The sequence below is a fragment of the Patella vulgata genome, chromosome 5 (genome assembly GCF_932274485.2).
Source record: "Patella vulgata chromosome 5, xgPatVulg1.2, whole genome shotgun sequence".
Lineage (NCBI taxonomy): Eukaryota > Metazoa > Mollusca > Gastropoda > Patellidae > Patella > Patella vulgata.
The window spans coordinates 62751659-62770675 of record NC_065883.2 but is presented as its reverse complement, the minus strand read 5'-3'; the positions used below and the strand labels follow the sequence as shown (position 1 = coordinate 62770675).

The 19017-nt window shown below is 32.6% G+C and overlaps 2 protein-coding genes across 6 annotated transcripts; one reads left to right on the top strand and one right to left on the bottom strand.

Moving 5' to 3' along the window:
* Positions 1-582: 582 nt before the first annotated feature.
* LOC126821608 (DNA replication complex GINS protein PSF1) lies at positions 583-7473 on the bottom strand. Of its 5 annotated transcripts, none has more exons than XM_056100876.1 (7): positions 7371-7473; positions 4044-4108; positions 3331-3426; positions 2771-2861; positions 2035-2151; positions 1418-1492; positions 583-958 (listed from the first exon to the last, which is right to left on the bottom strand). In XM_056100876.1, the coding sequence occupies exons 2-7, from the start codon at positions 4076-4078 to the stop codon at positions 890-892; spliced, it is 483 nt and encodes a 160-aa protein (XP_055956851.1). In that variant the 5' UTR covers positions 4079-4108; positions 7371-7473; the 3' UTR covers positions 583-889. The 5 variants fall into 5 exon arrangements, with proteins under 5 accessions (XP_055956851.1, XP_050406028.1, XP_055956849.1 ...); XM_050550071.2 differs by lacking the exon at positions 7371-7473 and adding an exon at positions 5112-5304; XM_056100874.1 differs by lacking the exon at positions 7371-7473 and adding an exon at positions 5133-5304 and having other exon boundaries at positions 4044-4109.
* Positions 5434-18809, top strand: LOC126821603 (lysophosphatidylserine lipase ABHD12). The gene is made up of 11 exons (XM_050550063.2): positions 5434-5583; positions 8499-8629; positions 9065-9170; positions 9535-9660; positions 11474-11550; positions 12172-12301; positions 12654-12771; positions 13253-13335; positions 13919-13997; positions 15274-15401; positions 15939-18809. The coding sequence occupies exons 1-11, from the start codon at positions 5504-5506 to the stop codon at positions 15991-15993; spliced, it is 1113 nt and encodes a 370-aa protein (XP_050406020.1). The 5' UTR covers positions 5434-5503; the 3' UTR covers positions 15994-18809.
* Positions 18810-19017: the final 208 nt, after the last annotated feature.

The window sequence follows — 19017 nt, the reverse complement described above, 5'->3', positions numbered from 1 at the left end:
CTTAATAACTTAAACATGCATTATGCAAGAGCAAAATCTGCTTATTACAAGTCTTTCTTTAGGCCTGAAATGTTATCTAAATTATCAATTAGACATTAATTAACTTATCCAGACCATAATAAACTCTCAATGTCAAGGCTAGCCTTTGATGTTGGCTGGATTAGATTCCTATATGCCGCTAACGGCTATTGATAATTAAATCAATAAAAGTGGATAATCGAGACTATGCTGTTTATATTAATGATTTTAGTAATGATGACTGAGACTATGCAAAAATTTCACCCGCTTCTTTCCCGGCTCATAGTGGATCAATTTGACTGAAATTTTCAGCAAATTACCTTTACACTTTCTAGTTTTTAACTATTATAGCGAGAACTGCCATCTCTTTATCTTATCTCCCATAATGTATCTTAAAAGTTCATTATTGTAAATATGTTCAACTAATTTGCAGTCATATATCTTTGTTTCCATCTTCAATGAACAGACATACCAATATGTAACTCATATGTAACCAGTTTACATACAATGCTCAAATCCCTTCTGTCCTCGAATATAGTAAGTGAATGAGTTAGTTCGGGAATCTTGTCATCATATAGATTTATTTAAGTTACAGAAAACAATAAAATCTGAATATACAATTAATTTAATGCATACAACTCCCTCCAGACACCACATGCTCTAAATGTACAAGCTGTTAATGATTTGGAATATATATAATTTCAATCTAGTTGCCTGCAACTCCATTACTAACCATCAAAAGTTTGTGATAAAGATGTAAATATGAATCTCTAACAAAAATTTTTCTGTGACCTCGCATCACTGTATGGCAGTAGTTGTCACGCATATTTTATGGCACTAAATATCACATCAACCATTCTCTCATTTCTTTTTAATGAACACAGTGTTCTAATATACCTTGTCGTATTAAATGTTCACATTCTGATCTCAGTAGAAAATGCTGCAATAGAGAACATTTATTGGATTTAACTAAGTGCAAAAGGCGACAAACGAGTTAACTCCCCCTTGAGTTAGGTTAAGCTTTTGGGTTGTAAATGAAGATGGACATACGCCATATAGTGTGTTATACTAAAAGGAAAATTTTGCCTGGAGAGACTTACTCTTATATTAAATTCCATCTTGCACACTAATATGTACATGGGTCCTCCATCCTGCACCAATGACAACAGAAAAACAATCTGGAAAAGCCTGAGAAACTTTCTTGGCCATTATCGGCATGGAACCCCCGACATCCTGGTTAGTGAGCCAGTGCCTTACTCTCAACTTTTGATGTCTTTTAATTGTAATAGGGAACTTCTTTGAAAACCAAATTTGTTTTTCCTGCTAGTATAAACCAGTCATTGTAAAATATACAGAGGTTGCTTTTCTTTTTTGTTGTGTATTTATTTAATTAAAATACCTGACTATTTTTCTTAAGAACTAAAATATTTCCATCTTGAGTTTCAAATTCTCCATGATCAACCAAGCATCTCACCTGAAATAATATCAATGAATATAAGACAAATATTTACCTGTATTTTGTGAGCCAAACTGCTTTAAATTTCTCACAACCACAGGTTTAAACAATCTCTGTTATTAAAGTGTGCATTCTAAAACAGTGATTATATGTTGGCTAATGGTGTGCACAACGGTCAATAACATGTTGGAGTGAGTATTATATTATTTTGTGGTCATGGAAAATCACTGGAAACAACCAATTGAGTGAGTTCACCTTTTGGATATGAATACAGTTGAATTACTCAGCATTTCGTTAAGCTTGGACTAACCTGCATTTTTTTTTCTATATTAAGTGAGGAGAATATTGTCTTAACAGAGACGCTTCAACAAACACTTCTTTATAGATATCATTTCATTCTCTTTCGAATGACTGGACATATTATCCTTGTTTAGCCCTACAGACACTACCCTGAACAAAGATTCTTCTCGGTCAAGCTTGACTACCTAATTCACTTGTTCTTTAGGAGAATGTTACAGTTTTTTTAAAACATCGTCTTTAATAATAATTGAATATTTTACCTCAACATAAAGAGTTTTAGGTGGTTTCATATCTTGTGTTAAATCTAATCCACCAGCATCACCTATTGATCTCATATAATTAGCTAACATTTTATTATATTTATTAAACCACTGAACCTGCAATCAAACGACTATAATTTTATTACTGTTATCACAGAGTAAAGAGGATGTCTGATGTTCAAGTGTGAGTTTGTTAAATATTATGCCACATACATATACTCTGTAGGGTGTACAATTTGAGAGCAAGACTGATACTGCACAAGGACGTTAGTCCGAGTGTTCCAAAATAATTACCCAATGTCTTGCTCTCGAGACCGTTAATTACAGACACTATCGCGAATTGTGCATTTCAATTAAATCATCATGCGAGTTCAATATATTTATCTAGTATATAAAAATAATGTATGTTTAGTACAGTTGTCTGTAAATTTTTTGAAATAGCAGTACACCAACATCAAAGGATGGTCCCACATCTATATTTTAATTAGATTTAATATTTCATGGACCCAGCTTCAATTGAATACTGGTCTGTTTAGATAAGTGTATATCAAACTACTAAATATCACATTCTAGCAATGGCATCGAAAGTTGATTATGGTCTGGATAAATCTAATGTCTAATAAATAATTCTGATAATATTTCAGGCCTAAAGAAAGGCCTGCAGTAGGCAGATTTAGCTCTTGCATAATGTATGTTTAATTTTTTGTTTTACACAGTACCTATATAAAACACTCACCTCTTGTTCACATAGATTATATTTAATATCAGCTGGTAAAACACTACCAAACTCCCATCTCATCTTCTTTATATTCTCTAATCTATTATACCTATTATAAATATAATATAAATCTTCTTTATATTGTTTCATCTATTATACCTATTATAAATATAATATAAATCTTCTTTATATTGTTTCATCTATTATACCTATTATAAATATAAATTTTCTTTATATTCTCTAATCTATTATACCTACATGTATTATAAATATAATATAAATAAAATGAAATCTGTGATATCAGCTATGGTAACTTTTTATCTCCACTACTCATGTCGTGAGAAAATGAATTTCGGGAAGAGGAAGTCTTGGAATTATTTATAGTTATTATACCTATTGAATGTCTGATATTTCACACTGCTCCCTTAAAGCAGTTAAAAATATTGTGATTATTACTTTCTTATTATTATTTGTCCTCTTTTAAAACATAACAATAATTCACTATTCATCATTCCTTTAAACAATTACAGAAATAGGTCTTTTTTATAATCTAAGTACATGTATTGAAACTGACTTACAAATAAGCAAGAAGACATCTTTTATTTCTTTCTAAACCAGCATGTCGAAGATGAACGCTAGAATACAATTCACTCTCACCAGCCACAGCAGCACTCCTATTAAAAGACAAGATATTTTTTAGAAGGATTAATTGTATTACCAGTAATAAATAATGTGAACTGCAAACATACAACAATTCTAATTTGTTAGCTATTTTAAAAAAAAAAAGGTGGGCATGTCAAACACATTCTTCCACATGGTTCATAAACTTGACACTTGTACGGAACTTCCATTACCCAAATTAAGAGGGGTTGTCATCAGGGCTGGGGTAATGATAATGAAATGTATTCATTACATGTTTTGAAGTAATAGTCATGTAATGAGTAATGGAAGATTTCAGAAGTAATGAGTAATGTAAATAATTACATTTCAAAAATCATGTAATGCTCAATAATATTTCAATTATATATATAAATATGGCAAATATCAATAAAGCCTACTTCATAAACACAGGAGGCAACCAAAATTTAACAGAATGAACAGACCCTTTGCCAGTGCTCGTAAGTTGTATAACATTGTGTCTGAGTCAGTTAATGTTGTGCATATATGTACCTACTGGTAGCCAGTAGGACGTACATGACTACATGACTACATGACATGTATGCCTGCATTGCCTGTGGCTGTGTGTTGGCTTGTTTATTAAAGCCACAGTTAAAATTTATCTTCCACTTACACATCTCTTTGATTGTGTTCAAACAATGCCTTCATTTCATCTAAAACTTGTCTAACAGCATCTTCCTGAAAACAATTGAAAGTTAAAATGGCTATCTAAGGGTACCCGGACCACTTGGACCAAAGACCACTCGGACCAAGACCACTCGGACCAAAAAAAAGACCACTTGGACCAAAACGGAGACCACTCGGACCAACCTAAAAGACCGCCCGGACAAACCCAAAAGACCACTCGGACCAATCAATTTATGTTGGAAGACCACTCGGACCAATATTTATGTTGACTTTCGGGCCAACCCAAAGGATCGCTTCTCGATCCAATTATTCACTTAAGAAATAAAATACAGATTTTAAATTAAATAAATATTATTTAATAAAACAACAAGTCATATTAAAACAAACACAATTTATTAAAACAACAATTTATTAACGATCCGAGTAGTCATATTAAAACAAACAATTTATTAAAACAAAACTTTATTATTGGTCCGAGTGGTCTTTTTCTTTGGTCCAAGTAGTCTTTTTGTATGGTCTGAGTAGTCTTTTTGTTTGGTTCGAGTGGTCTATCAATTGGTCCGAGTGGTCATGCATTCCATCTAAGAATCTAAGTATGGTATTAAGTACAGGACCTCTCGCACTATATAGACCGGGAGCCCAGGGGGTCATGGCATTTAGGGCGTGGAATACCACACCCACCACCAGAAACCCGGCAGACTTACATTCTGATGATACCAGATATACATACATTGATACCATATAGGAGAAAATTGGTACACTTTTCAGCTAGGTTAACCCCCTGGGCTCCTGCTCTATATACCCTAAGGCACAGGCTACGTTTCCTGTCCTGAACCCATATCTTATGTAATACTGGCAATATGAGTCGTACTGTTAGATGGCTTGTGTATTATAGTAATATTTCTATTCATATCGATTATCGAATATAATATCTTTTGGTACTTTTATCCAAAAAAGTCTTAATTTCATTTGACCACCCATGGCAGTAAATGTAGTTATCTCCCTTTAACCTAAACTGTCAAACTTTACATGAACAATGAAAATATAAATTTACGTTATAAGGGGACATTGTCCCATCTACACATCTCTTCAGCTCTCTGATCAACTCCAATGCCTTTTCAGCAAACATGATATGATGCGTTCAGCAAGGCAGGTAATTTCTTAACTTGATGAAGATTTGATTCCTACAACACAAATGTTTTGTTTACACTTATCCTTGCTAGATTTTCCCGCTAAAAATTCACGAAACTTTGACAAATGCAATTTGATTGGATAACCCTTTCCGTTGAACCGTTATCAAGACTGAAACTATGTATTGTTATGTTTTGAAGAGGGACTGGATAATTGGGACTTTATTTATGTCTATAAATAGAAATCAGTGTGTTTTGATGGTCGGAGAAGGTTGTTTGTCAGTAGGCCTATTTTAGTATTTTTCGCTTTTATTTCATGATGGAAAAACTCAGCCCAGCTAAAACTTTTAAGAACAAGTCGAAGATGGAAGAACAAACGACAAGTTCTTCACTAAGGTAGGTTTGTTATCTTCGCGGTAAGCGATAAAGCAAGGTAACAAAGTTCACGTTTGAATGTAGATTTCAGTGTGAACGACATTTAGGTTGGACTTTGGACTCTCCGTTTATCCTGCTGATGGCGGTTTCTAGGTTATATTATTGAAATAAACAATCATTCATTTGATATTGCTAGAACGACAGATAAAAAAAAAATATATAGGTAATATTTTATAGCAGATAGGATGGATGAATTTTTGTCACCAGGAATTAGGTTCTATTTTAATTTTATTTATTTGGTTGATTTAATTAATGTCTTGATTTAGGCTAATATCTTATTATTAATATTAATTAAATCAAGAATCATTCAGTTCAATTTTAATTATACTTCCTTTATTTATTGTATGTCTAATCTATATATGCAGATACCGATATTTAAAATGCCATTACATAATACATGTAGGCTATGTACATGTACATGGGCCTTTGTACATTAGAAATAAATTGTAGTGTAGATGATATTGAATTTAAGATTGCATTGGACAAAAATTCCCCAAATCATCTAGTCTGCTGTTTGCATTCTTGTAGGAATGTAAATAATTTGGCTAGACTTTACAATCTGTCAAACACTGGGATTAGCAGTATTGCACCTGCAGTGTGAACATCTAGGTTATCAGGTAAGCTTGGTATAACCAGTGTAAGTGGGCAGGTGGGGGAGGGGGTAGGCAGACAAACATGTATCTAACTCTGTTAAATGTTACAATGATTTTATAATCTGTATACCTAAAATATCAGTGACACAGTTTGACATGACATTGATAACATGACTAATATACATGCTTTATATATTGATCTACATTTATAATCTATAAAAATTATGAATGGAGAGGTCATTAAAGGCAATGAACCGTGAAATATATGCATGTTAATCCTGTCAAGTAATCATTAGAGGTAATGAACCATGAAATGTGTGGTGCTATGATGATGATCCCATTAACTTAAATTTCATTCTATAACAATTAATCAGGTTTCATCTTGATTTGTCTAGAGTTCTTGTATGTAGTCTGCAAATCAAAAGTTTGGAAACAGGCTTTTAAACCCTAGTCAGTAAATGGATTTTTTCTTGTTATGAAGTTGATCTGTAATGAATTCATGAAGTTGCTCTGTAATGAATTCAAAATGTTTAGATTTATATTTAGAGCTCCCACATTGAACATTTTGTTTATACATGTAAAAAGATCAAAATTGAATATTAAAGCTCACTTTATATTCAAATACCAACGCTTGGCCCTTCAGTCAAATGGCAGAGACAAATTGAGCAGGTAGGGGTTTCATTAATTAGGTGTAGAAGCAACAGGATACAAATCTGAATTACATGTATATTATATTATGTTATTTCCAAAAGAATGATTTCCCACAGCTATTCAAACTGACTTTTTGTTATTTGTTATTAACTGTTAATTAAAGTTAATAGAATTTTATCATTTTTATCTTTTGGAAATATTGAATCAACTAATTAATATTTAAAAATCAATAAACAGATCAGAAAAATATATGGATTTGAAGTAGAAATCTGAAATGCACTAAAAGATACAAAAACTTGAAAATAAATAGAATAGAATATGTGTATTTTAATAGTATTGGAATAACAGCTTTAAAATTAGAATAATAAAATCAGTATTCAATGTGAGCATGACATATTATGACCATTAGCCTAACTGGGTAACTAAGTGTTCTTTGAGTTTGTAGACCAAGTACTGTGAATTAAATATATTTTCTAAATATGAATAATATTTATAATAACATACCTTTTTTTAAAGCTCTGAATGATGAGCTTCAGTAAAATGTATAAATCCAATGTCTTCTGTATATATAGACAAAAACCAAATTGCTGTTTTCATGACTTCGGTACTGTATGTTGAGGTACAGACACGAACATTAATGAAGGTTAAGATAAAAACTATATTAGCGTAAAGGCTGTTTTATATTTTGTTAATATGTTAATTCTATTTCTTGGCAGCAACTCTTTTTATAATAACGTAAGCTGTAGTTATGAATAGCCAGATATTTGAATTCTTTTGTTATGAAGGGACATAGGTATGAATTGGCATAGCTTAACCGAAAGGCTTAGGTAAAATAATAAGTATTTAAGCCAGTTTATGTAACAGTATTATATAAATAATATATAAACTAACTTACCATTTATAATAATCTGGGGTCATTTTATTTGTGATTTGCTGAGCTGAAGAAATACATAGTTGAAGCTGTATGTTTATTGGAAAAGTTTGTGTATCACACCTGTTGTAGTATACAGTTTGAACCCCTAAAATAGGCTTAGTGTTCTGTTTGTTCAATCTTGCTAATATGATGCTTAATTTTGTCCACGGACCAATCACAAAATTAACTGTTTTAAAACGGTTAGATGAAAATTTTTATTTTTTTAGAAAATCAATTCTGTTTTGTGGATTATTACATTGATAATAATGATGATGACCACCATATTTTTGAAAATTGGGAATATATTGTGCTGTTATAGGCTACATATTATGGAGAACTGTTAGCCATTTTTCCGACCACATTGAAATGTTTTGATATAGTGGGTTTGTGTCCTAGTACTGTTTGCTTCTAACATACGTAATATACACGAAGCCCGTATTATATGTGGATGACGCAGAGATATAGAAGGATCAGCAGTTGAAAAGGATCTGTGTGACTATTAGAACATAAAACAATGCAGGCGGAGTGAAAATACATAGATAGGGAAAGAAAGGTCTTGTTAATCAGGAGTACATGTATACAAACTCCTGTTTTAATTCAAAGTCTTGTGAAATTTTGTTTATTGACAACTTTATTCTTCTCCAATGAATATGATGTATTGATTTTATGATATATTAGAAGAAATGTTCTTATGATCTATTTGTTTATTTGTATTTTAGTGAAACTATAGCTACAGGATGGTATGTTGCCAAGGTAACCAGTCTGGTACTGTTCCTGTTATATATTGCTATACCTATATTTGTACAATATAATCCTTGGATTCTACCTAAAGTGGTTTTCTCTAATGTCAGTAAGTAATTTTTGTCCCCCGCCTTTCGAAGAAAGCAGGGGACTATTAATTTTTTTACATTCTATATGTTGGGTATAATAAGGGGTGGATGGGGTGGATAGCCAAATGGTTAGCACGTGCGCTTTATCATAAGGCCTGTCATTGAGTCAACTGGCATGGTTTCGAATCCCCGGTTGTACGTGACAAGGAGTAGGGTTGCCTGTCCCAACCTCGTGGGTTTTCTCCGGGTCCTACGGTTTCCTCCCACGCGAATTATTGAAATAAGATTAAACCATATATTAGTCCCGAAATGACCTAGTTTGTGTCGAGTGGACATAAAACCCAATTTCTCTCTCTCTTTATGTTGGGTTAGGGTTCAGAAGATATGGTTGATATATTCTGAAATTGCACTTGATTATCTTTAAAACATTTGGATTAATGTTGATTTTATTTCAGTACGGTGGCCACCATTTGTTGATTTTAAGAAGCCAGCTGATTTCGGATTGAATACAACTCGTAACTTTTACCTGACTGTAGAAGATGATGTCAAGATTGGTGCATGGTATGTCCAAGTTATAATTGATAAATCAAAATAAAATATTTAAAATCTTAAACCAAACTTTTATTCAGACAGGGGTACCATAGTGGTTATGTGTTAGAACCAACAGGATTTTTAAAGCTCCATGTATCTACCGTAGTCATTTAGATTGTTTAAGAATCTGAGGTCTTGAGAATAGACAGAGTCAATTCTACCTGTGCAATATTTTCCTTCTCGCATTGCACACATAACCAAACAAGTGTCAAATGTCTGATATCTTATCTCTATTGGATAAACAAATATAAATAAATTATGATTTGATTACATGTACATTTATCAGTATGAATTATATAATCTCATCTGTCCTAATTTTCTTATTAAATTTCAGGCATACGTTACCAAGCAGTGTATTGGAAAGCCATCCAAATGAAGATATTTCGCATGAAAAATTTGATCAACATTTAGCTCATGGCAAAAAGATTATTGTTTATTTACATGGAAACAGTGGAACAAGGTAAAAAAATAAACATATACAACTGGCGGTAGTTTTTACTTTGATGTCCATAGCAGTTATATCTCATAACAACCTGTCATGACATCATCATATAGGTTGTTATTCGTTCTTATCAATCGCTGATGACGTCATGACAGGTTGATATTTCATATCAACCGCTAATGACGTCATCTCAGGTCAATATATTCGGCTCATATCAACCGCTGATGACGTAGATGATCGAAATAATACAAAAAAACACAGAAATAAATTTTTATTCTTTTGACAATTAAAATTTGTTATGGTACAGTTTCTAACATTCAGGACCGAAATAGACGGCGTACTTATCGACATACATGTATTTAGATCGGTTATCCATGTCTAATAGTAAGTGCAGGGGGACTGCACCACACAAAATTTACACAAAGACAAATACACGGACAAGACATCATACTCAGGAAAACACAAACATACAAACAATTCAAAAAAAAGTGAAGACATCTTTCAGAATTTTCTTTTCGTCCACATTGTGATTATTTCTCCACACACTACAAGACTTGAAAGTATTTATCGCCCAAGAGTTCCTTTGTAAAGTATTTTTGGGTACAGTCCACTTAAAACAGTCTGTCAAATCCTTCTCTGAACATACTGAAAACCTTTAATCATGGTTCACTGTCAGAATTCTTGAAAAAGAATGCCTTTTAGTCAAAATTTTCTGCAGGCTTTGGATAGATCCTCGTCGATATTTGCATTCACATCTATTCCATCGTCAATATGTTGGCTAAAAAGGATTGATTATTCGTCTGACTATGTATTACTATCCATTTTGTTTTTGCTTTCAATTCAATAGTCCAAAATGGCGACGTATAAACAAAAACATGCATGTAATTGCACGTGATTGCTTCGGTAATTTTCGCTATTTGGCGAGGTTAGGTTAATATCCTATACTTATACTTAACATCGCTTACAGAAATGTTTTTCTTAAAAAACTTTCAAATTTTTTTTCTAAGATTTCTTAATAAATTGGTTTGCCCATCAAAAGCAAACATTGTCAACAAATCCCAATATGAACTCTGCCAAAAGCTTTGTCAAATACTGAATGGAAAGATAACTCTGTAAAGAATGTTCAAAATTTATGAAACAAAGATAGAGATCTTTCTTATACATTATCCCAATGAACAATCTCAATGAGTTTCGATAGATTCTATCAAGAATCCCGATTCTTGACATTCGCAAGATTTTATAAATTGAAACATTAACAGGGAAATAACTCTGTGATTTGAAAAATTCTGAAGTTTGATGGAGTTCTTTCCTTGGCCTAAATAAACAATCCCAGCAAGTTTTTCAAAAAATTCAATGGAGACTTTTATTCTTTATTCACAAGCTTTAAAAATCAAAATATGACTGGATAGATAATCCGCAAAACACTGTTTATAGAATGATTGAGTTCTATTGTATACCCAAAAGAACAGTCCCTATCAAAAACTCTGACCATTATCATGCTCCAAAAGATTTCATGAATTGAAACATAGTATAGACATTAGGATAACTCACTAATACGTGATTTATAAGGGCCCTTCCTTATGATCCACTGAGCAATCCCTGTGAATTTGAAAATATGTGTAAAGTGACCTGTATGGTGGTCATGAACAATTGTGGATGGATGCTGCACTGACTGACCACCAAATGTCAGATGATGGACGAAGGTAACAACAATATACATGAAATGTGGGCATAGATAAATACCCGTAAATCATGATAAGGACATGTACCCTTATATTTATAAGTGTCAGTTTGTAAATATCATAAATATAAAATATTTTATATATTACAGAGGTGGATGGCATAGAGTACAGTTATATAAACTATTAGCTAGCCATGATTTTCATATTGTTACTATTGACTACAGAGGTAAGCCACAAAATTGTATTATTCTGGTATCTAAAGAGGTTTGGTCTATAACTTTCCCTGTAGGTTCTCAGCTTGTTGCCAATATACAGAGCAAAATGGTCATTGTAGTGGTGTAAGTTGGTTCATTTGCTACACAAAATGCTTAAGCTGACCAAATTGTTGAAAACAGCAAAATTGTTTCGGAATGGTAGAAATAACTAAAACTTCTAATTAATCTGTCCAAAATTGCTTCTCATGGGCTGAGGGAGTCAAATGATAAGAGCACAGGGATCCTGACTAGAATGTCACAGATTTGAATCCCAGTGTTGTCCAAGAAGAATCTGGATTTTTCAAGCCCGGTTCTGTTCTCACTTGTCAGGAGTAGTGCCTGTGCTGATGACAAGTACAGTGTAATCTAATCGTACACATTGGCGTAAAAAACATTGACAGTTGAAATTTAATGAAGAGTATGTAGAATCGCTGCTCTCCGACCAGAATTATCCTCCCTTGCATTGGGCATGTGACCATAGGAACAAATTTGACCGTATGTTAGTATCAAATTAACATTTTATCGATAGAAATCTGCAATCAAGCCAAAATAAAGTCTGTTAATAACAAGTTAATGTGATCATGTTACTGCAGGTTTTGGTGATTCAACTGGTACACCAACAGAAGATGGTGTAGTATCAGATGCCTATCATCTCTATCACTGGGTTAAAGAAAGGAGTGGCGATTCCCCAGTCTTTCTGTGGGGACATTCATTAGGCACAGCGTATGTACTTTATCTTTTTGTGCATCAACTTCATATTTTCTTTTACATTTTAAAGTAAGAATTAAATGCTTGCACTTAATTAATGAGGAAACTGCTCTGAACACAAAGTTGTATTTACTAAGTAGATGTCACTGTTTACTTTCACAATACAGGTTCTCTGTATAGTTCTCACTGCATTTTAAATCAACATATGCCATTCTTCATACATACACTTCTTAGTTCACAGAGCTTCTTTTAGAAAGTTCCTGAAGCTTGAGTTGAATTTGTATGTGTAAAGATCCCAGTTTTCCACCATGTTATTTTCCATTGTATAGGAAAACTTGCTGTATTTTGGGGTTGTCTTTATTTTCAGAATTACAACAAAACTAGCCAAAAAATTATGTGATGAAGGAGAACATCCATTGGGTGTTGTATTAGAAGCTCCATTTAATAATATAAATGATGCAGCAGCTAATCACCCATTTTCGTTTGTAAGTTTTACTACAATAATTCAAATCAATTTAAGAATTGCCATTTCAGAAGATCATATCTATGTTTTTTATTAATCCTAATTCATTGTCAGGATTCATGTTTGTTTATGGGATTTATTTCGAAAAAGGGGCACAACTTTTTAACTAATGTTGACTACCGACCCAGACCCTCCGTACGTTGAAGACTAGGGGGTTCTGTGTGACCGAGACTATTTATTTACTGGATCTAAAGGCAATTAAAAGAGAAAGGTTGTTTTCAAAAAGAAAGGTTGTTTAAGTACTGAGTTCCATATGAAGCAAAAACACTATTTATAGGGGTTATGTAGCTCTTTTGGAGTGCTTGTCTCCAATTTTTCATTGATTGATCTTACAAGATAAATGTGACCATTGTATACAGTATGTAATTGTTTCTAAAAGTTGATTACCTGCAAAATTCTATCTAGCTTTTTTCTTATAAATGTATTATTGTTGTTTTTTCCAGCCTTACAGAATGCTTCCTTGGTTCAGTGACATTTTTATCAGCAGTATAGCAGATCATGGAATCTTTTTTACCAGTGATAAAAGGTAGGATACATGTAAATGATGAGGGTTGATATGTTTCAGGTAGAAGTTTTTCTAGATGTAAATGACAATGGGTTTAATGTTGACAATCTATATGACTGAGATATAAGTGGTTCAATCAGAGGTCTTTCTTGTCATAAGACTAATTTACTTCAGACTGTTACCACAAAAATGAGGATTAATTTCATAATTTTGATGCTTTTAAGAAATACAATTTGAATTTTTTGTCTTGTGTAGAAAAAACTGAAAGTTTTTGAAATATCTTCACAAAGTAGAAGTCACAGATCATCTTCTGATCCCCTTTTATTAAAACCTAATAAAGTAAAACTTGTTTCATATGGTAACAGGTCTTTTAGTACACAAGTTCCAAAAATATCGAATAGCCTTCCTTTTAATTTACACAATCTAAAGCTATTTTTATGACATACACATGTAATTAAAAACCCATTTATTTTGAGAAGGCTTTCAATTGATATTCGTTTTATATGTTTTGCAATTATCATTATTATTTGAAAAAATGTTTTTTTTAAAGATAATTTGGTTATTGAGATATTCTGTAAATAATGAATAATAATGTCTATTTCAGTGTTGAACATGTGACCTCACCTATAATGATCTTACATGCTGAAGATGATGCTGTTGTACCTTATCATCTTGGTCTAAAGGTTTGTTGGAATTTAATTACAGCTATTAAATATCACCTGAGAAAAATCATGTAGCATAGTAGCAACTTGATAAAACATCAGCTGACAAAATTATGACACCTCATTGAGGAACCGACAGAAGGGAGATAACTAAACCAAGAAGTTGAACTAATGCCATTTGTGACCAGCTCTAGCTAAATGAATTGGTATAGTGCATAAGCAGTTATCTTTACAAAAATGGCAGAGATATTTAGTATTGAAGTTGGTATACACCATAACATTCATTTTCAAAGAAAAGTGATTTACTGCAATAATACAAACAAGACTTAACAACCAATACCATCTAAATTGATACATTCTTGACATACGTCTCATTTAGCCATAATGGTAACATGTCACTACAATCTGTGTACCACAAAGAAAGTTACAATCAGTGGTAGCTGTAGAGAATGATGAATAATTAACCTAATGAACCGTCACAAAATTTCTACACTTGCCTCCAAACGAATAACCCGTGGATATATCCAGGGGTGCCGTAACGACGTGAGGGCCAGGGTACCAAATGAGGGGGGGAGCATATCTAGCCTTCCAAATTCCAACATAAAACCCTTTAAAATACATGATAATGAAAGAGACAAAAGCCTGATTATTCACAATTTTCGTATCATGAGCAATTCATCTCATTAAAAAAATTCTTTTTAATTTTACATTCAATACACAAATCTTCATCAAGAAAATACAATAAGCTTTTTGAACGAGACAGTGGATTTAGAGACACGATTCTTGCAAAAGCTCATATTCAGGAGCAAGTGTTGATGAGACACTATAATGAGACTATAATCGACCGAAATAATTGATGCGCTGATCAGATTTCACAATAAATTCAGATAATCTCATTAGGGCATGGGTATACATTTGTATACCCTGGGACCCGGGTTCTGGCGCCCCTGGATATATCTCAACCCACCTACCTGTCCATCTGTGCTGACATAGTAAGAAAATGTTGACATATTTCAATTCTTGATTCAGTATTGAATTACCGACATTAAGTTTATAATTCTGTCTATGGGAATGATTTTCGTGCGTCATCAAAAATGACTGACAGTGAAAATTTTGAAGTGGAAGCCCTGGTCTGCGGTGTTGCTCAACCCACCAACCTAGTTCCATGGGTTTTTTGATTGGACACAAGTACTGAAATTTTGATGTGACAGTGCCTTACCACGATCCAGATCTATATTAAAATGATTTGTTGAATTAAAAAATAGAACTTTTAAAAACATGATATTTTTTTCTTCAGTTATTTGAAGCAGCTAAAGAAATCCGACCAAATACCCACGGTGATGTTGATTTTGTTTCATTTCCTGGTCACCATGGATACGGACATAAACATATTTTTAAATCACCAGAACTTCCAAGTATTGTGAAGTAAGTATATTTATTCCTTGGATGTTATTAATGGTATTAAGGCATCATATTTTAAGAACCAAAAATAAAATTTTCTCCAAACTTTTCTTTTTATAGCTGGGGCATTGGATGGCTGAATGGTTAGCATGTGCGCGCTGTATTATAAGGTCTGTCATTGAGTCAACTGGCATGGTTTCGATTCCCCGGTTGTACATGACAAGGAGTAGGGTCGCCTGTCCAAACTCAGGGGTTTTCTCAGGGTCCTCCAGTTTCCTTCCACTGCTAAAGACCCCTACTGAAATAAAATTGAACCATGTGTTTGTCCCGAAATGACCTAGTTTGTGTGAGTGGACTTAAACCCCATCTCTCTCTCTCTCTCTCTGTCTGTCTGTCTCTCTCTCTCTCTCTCTCTCTCTCTCTCTCTCTCTCTCTCTCTCTCTCTTTATGAAATAGACTATATGTTTTGAGAAAAGTCTTATGACTAAAATGGCTAAACGCAAAATAAACAAAGCTATTTTTTACAATTGTTATGCTCACATGATTCTACTTCTGTTTCAGAAATTTCATGGAAAAGAGTATAGTCAAACGACAAGAGCAGAAAAAAGAGAAGTAAGATGATATTAATATGCCGCTAAAACTGTTTGTGTGAAATGGACCTCAGGGTGTTCCATTCCATTTAACACAAAACATGTTTTAATATTATATATAGCTGGTGAATAGTCTCTATATTTACAATTGTTGCTTCAAAGATTATTGCTATGTGTCAGTACTATTTATGTAAAATGAGTCAGAATTATGTTTTTTTAAGACTAACACAGCTCAGTTTGTACATCCATAATTATTGTTTAACAAAATATATTTTTTGTTCTATTTTTGTAAAATTGTTTATAATAATATTAAAAGGAAATCTTCTATTCAGACCCCCAAGTTCAAACTGTTGGACAGGAATTAGCCATTTAAAATTTTTCTAGCCTAGGAATTGTTTAATATAATGTGACTAACACTTATATGGATGGATATGGACTTTAGCAAAATATTTCAAAATAGAATAGCTTTTGAATACTTAACAATGAGACAAGGGTACAAAATCATTATTTTTAACTCCTATCCATCTTTATACAGTATTTTTATCTATGTGAATTATGATATTTTGTATATATTTTTATTATTTATATATTACCGGTATGTATATTTTTTTGTTGTCGATTATTGTTGTATTACTGAATCAATATTAGTTTAGTAAGGTTTTTAAATTTTATTTCTTAGCTAGTTGTGACTTAGTGAATAAAATGAAAACTTATTTGTTCACATGTATTAAGATAAGATTGAATGTCATTGTGTGGACAGACTAATGAATTTTTAAAGTTGTGTCAATGTTTGAATGTTAATTCATTGACTGCAAAGACCAGTTATGTTTCACTCACGGCTAATAGAATGGTTTCTTTGGACCAAGACCAGTGATGTCTGGACGTAACCAAATGAAGGTTGCAGCTGGAGAACCAACTACTGGTGGGCATCATAATGTTGCTGTCTAAGTTTATCTGTAATATTCCAAGAGTTGGTTGTTGTCTGGATACACATATGGGAAGGTGAAGGCTGGAGAACAGACTGTTTGTATTGTAGGAAATTTGGCTGCTCATGTTTAAAGGCTAAAGAAGGACTGGAAATGACAAATCTAAAAGTTAATAAATTGTTAGTCAACTAGTAATTAGGTAGAAAATGTAAGTTCTCAAATTTATTATCATTTTAGGAAGTGTACGTAAACTGAATAGAGTAGTAGGGACCTGGTCCCTGGGCTAAAAATTCAAGTGCCCTTTTCTGTTCCCATATGTTAAAAATTAAAGTACATGTAATCCAAAGCAATGAATAGCGATTTGTTATGTATTTATTTTTTACATGTTCTTCCTGAAAGGTGTCTAATGTCATGATAAAAGCCATAAATATATGATTATGTCAGAATCATCTGTCATATTAGGCTACTAGTAAGCAACCTTTCGGAATTTTATGTATTATTGCTAGTTTTTATTATATGTCTCTTTTATTACCCAGTGACAGTTATAGCTTAAGTTCGCTTCGGTTATTTTAGCCAGCAGCATGGTAATATTTTAGCACATGTCAGACCAGCTTTTGCTCTCTGAACAATTGGATTGAATTTTAAAAAAAATTAAATTGCTGCACTATCAGGAGCAGGCTCAATAAACCAATAAAGAACTTCTGATCAATTTAAATCATAAGGACAAGAATTAAGAGAGGATGTTTGTTGTTTATGTTAAGTTTGTGTTGTTTCTTTCGACATTTTTCATCATTACAATGCAGATTTTTGCATACACCCTTTTCCCCCCTTTTCTTGTTCACAGTTTTTAATGCTACTAACATACTTTTGACCTCGACATCTTAACTGTAGTGTTACTTGTTTTTTTGTTTTATGTGTATTATATAAGATCTGATGTGTTCATTTTTTTAGTTTTGTTTTTGGTAACATTTTAAAAAGGCATATCATAACAAGTTAATGAAATTTTTGTCATTTTCTCATTTAAAAAAATATGACTGTGCATCCTTGAGGTCATATGTATTTATTAAAGTGCTAAACTTACTAACATTGTTACTGACTAGTGTGTATGTACTGTAGGCCTACCTCCCCAAGATATGACATTTAAAGTCACCTGCAGGTCTTAGATGTAAATTTGATAACGTTCACATGTCAAGAATATTAAACATTTTGCTAACACAACCTGATCTAAATCAAGCTAATAATATCTTATCACTGTGCCCTATTTTGAGACCTGTTATGATTATCATTTGTGCCGGAATTTATGAATTAATATTGCCCATAGATGGCAGATTTCTGATTTACTAGTAGTTATTCTTTTATGGCTGAAAATGTCATTTTGTTGGAAAAAATCTTCTCTGAACAGCTGTTTGAGGTCTGCAGCCCCTTTCAATCCACTGCCTCATATTTCAAAAAGATTTCTGGTTTCTGCTTTAGTTATTTTTGTCTGCAAATGTCTTATTTTATTGGAAAAGGGGCTGAGGTCTGCAGTCCCTTTCAATGCACTGTCTAATATTTTAATGTACTTTGGGTCATCCAGACAAGCTGCTTAGAAAGATTTAGGAGTTGAAAAAAATTCAAAGAATGTAGATTTCATTTTGTAATAGAGTTTACTTATAGCATAAATATTTAATGAATTTTATAAAGTCTATTGTCTGAAAATGTGATTGCAAAAAAATATATAAAAACATAAAAATGTATTTAAAAAATATGTGAAGAAAATGTGATATTTTATTATAATGCTGAACTCCCTATATCGGCAACACTTTCTTAGATATTTTTTTTGTCTACAGTTTTTGGTGATAATGTTTTTCTTGCCCAACCAATGCAAATTACTGTATTAAATATTATTTGAGCAAATAAATATTTTAGGTAGTGTATTAGAATTAGTTGTGTTTATAGTTTGTTTTAAGAGGCGGTGGTTCCTTTATTTACATATTTCTAGACAAACAAGAACCCTCCAGCCATTAAATGCCATGTTGGCCAGATATTTAGTACATTTTACTAGAATGACATGCAGGATCTGATCTAATCTCCAAGAATTCTTCCTCCATTTTGATCAAGCCCCCCCCCACCTTTTTATTTACT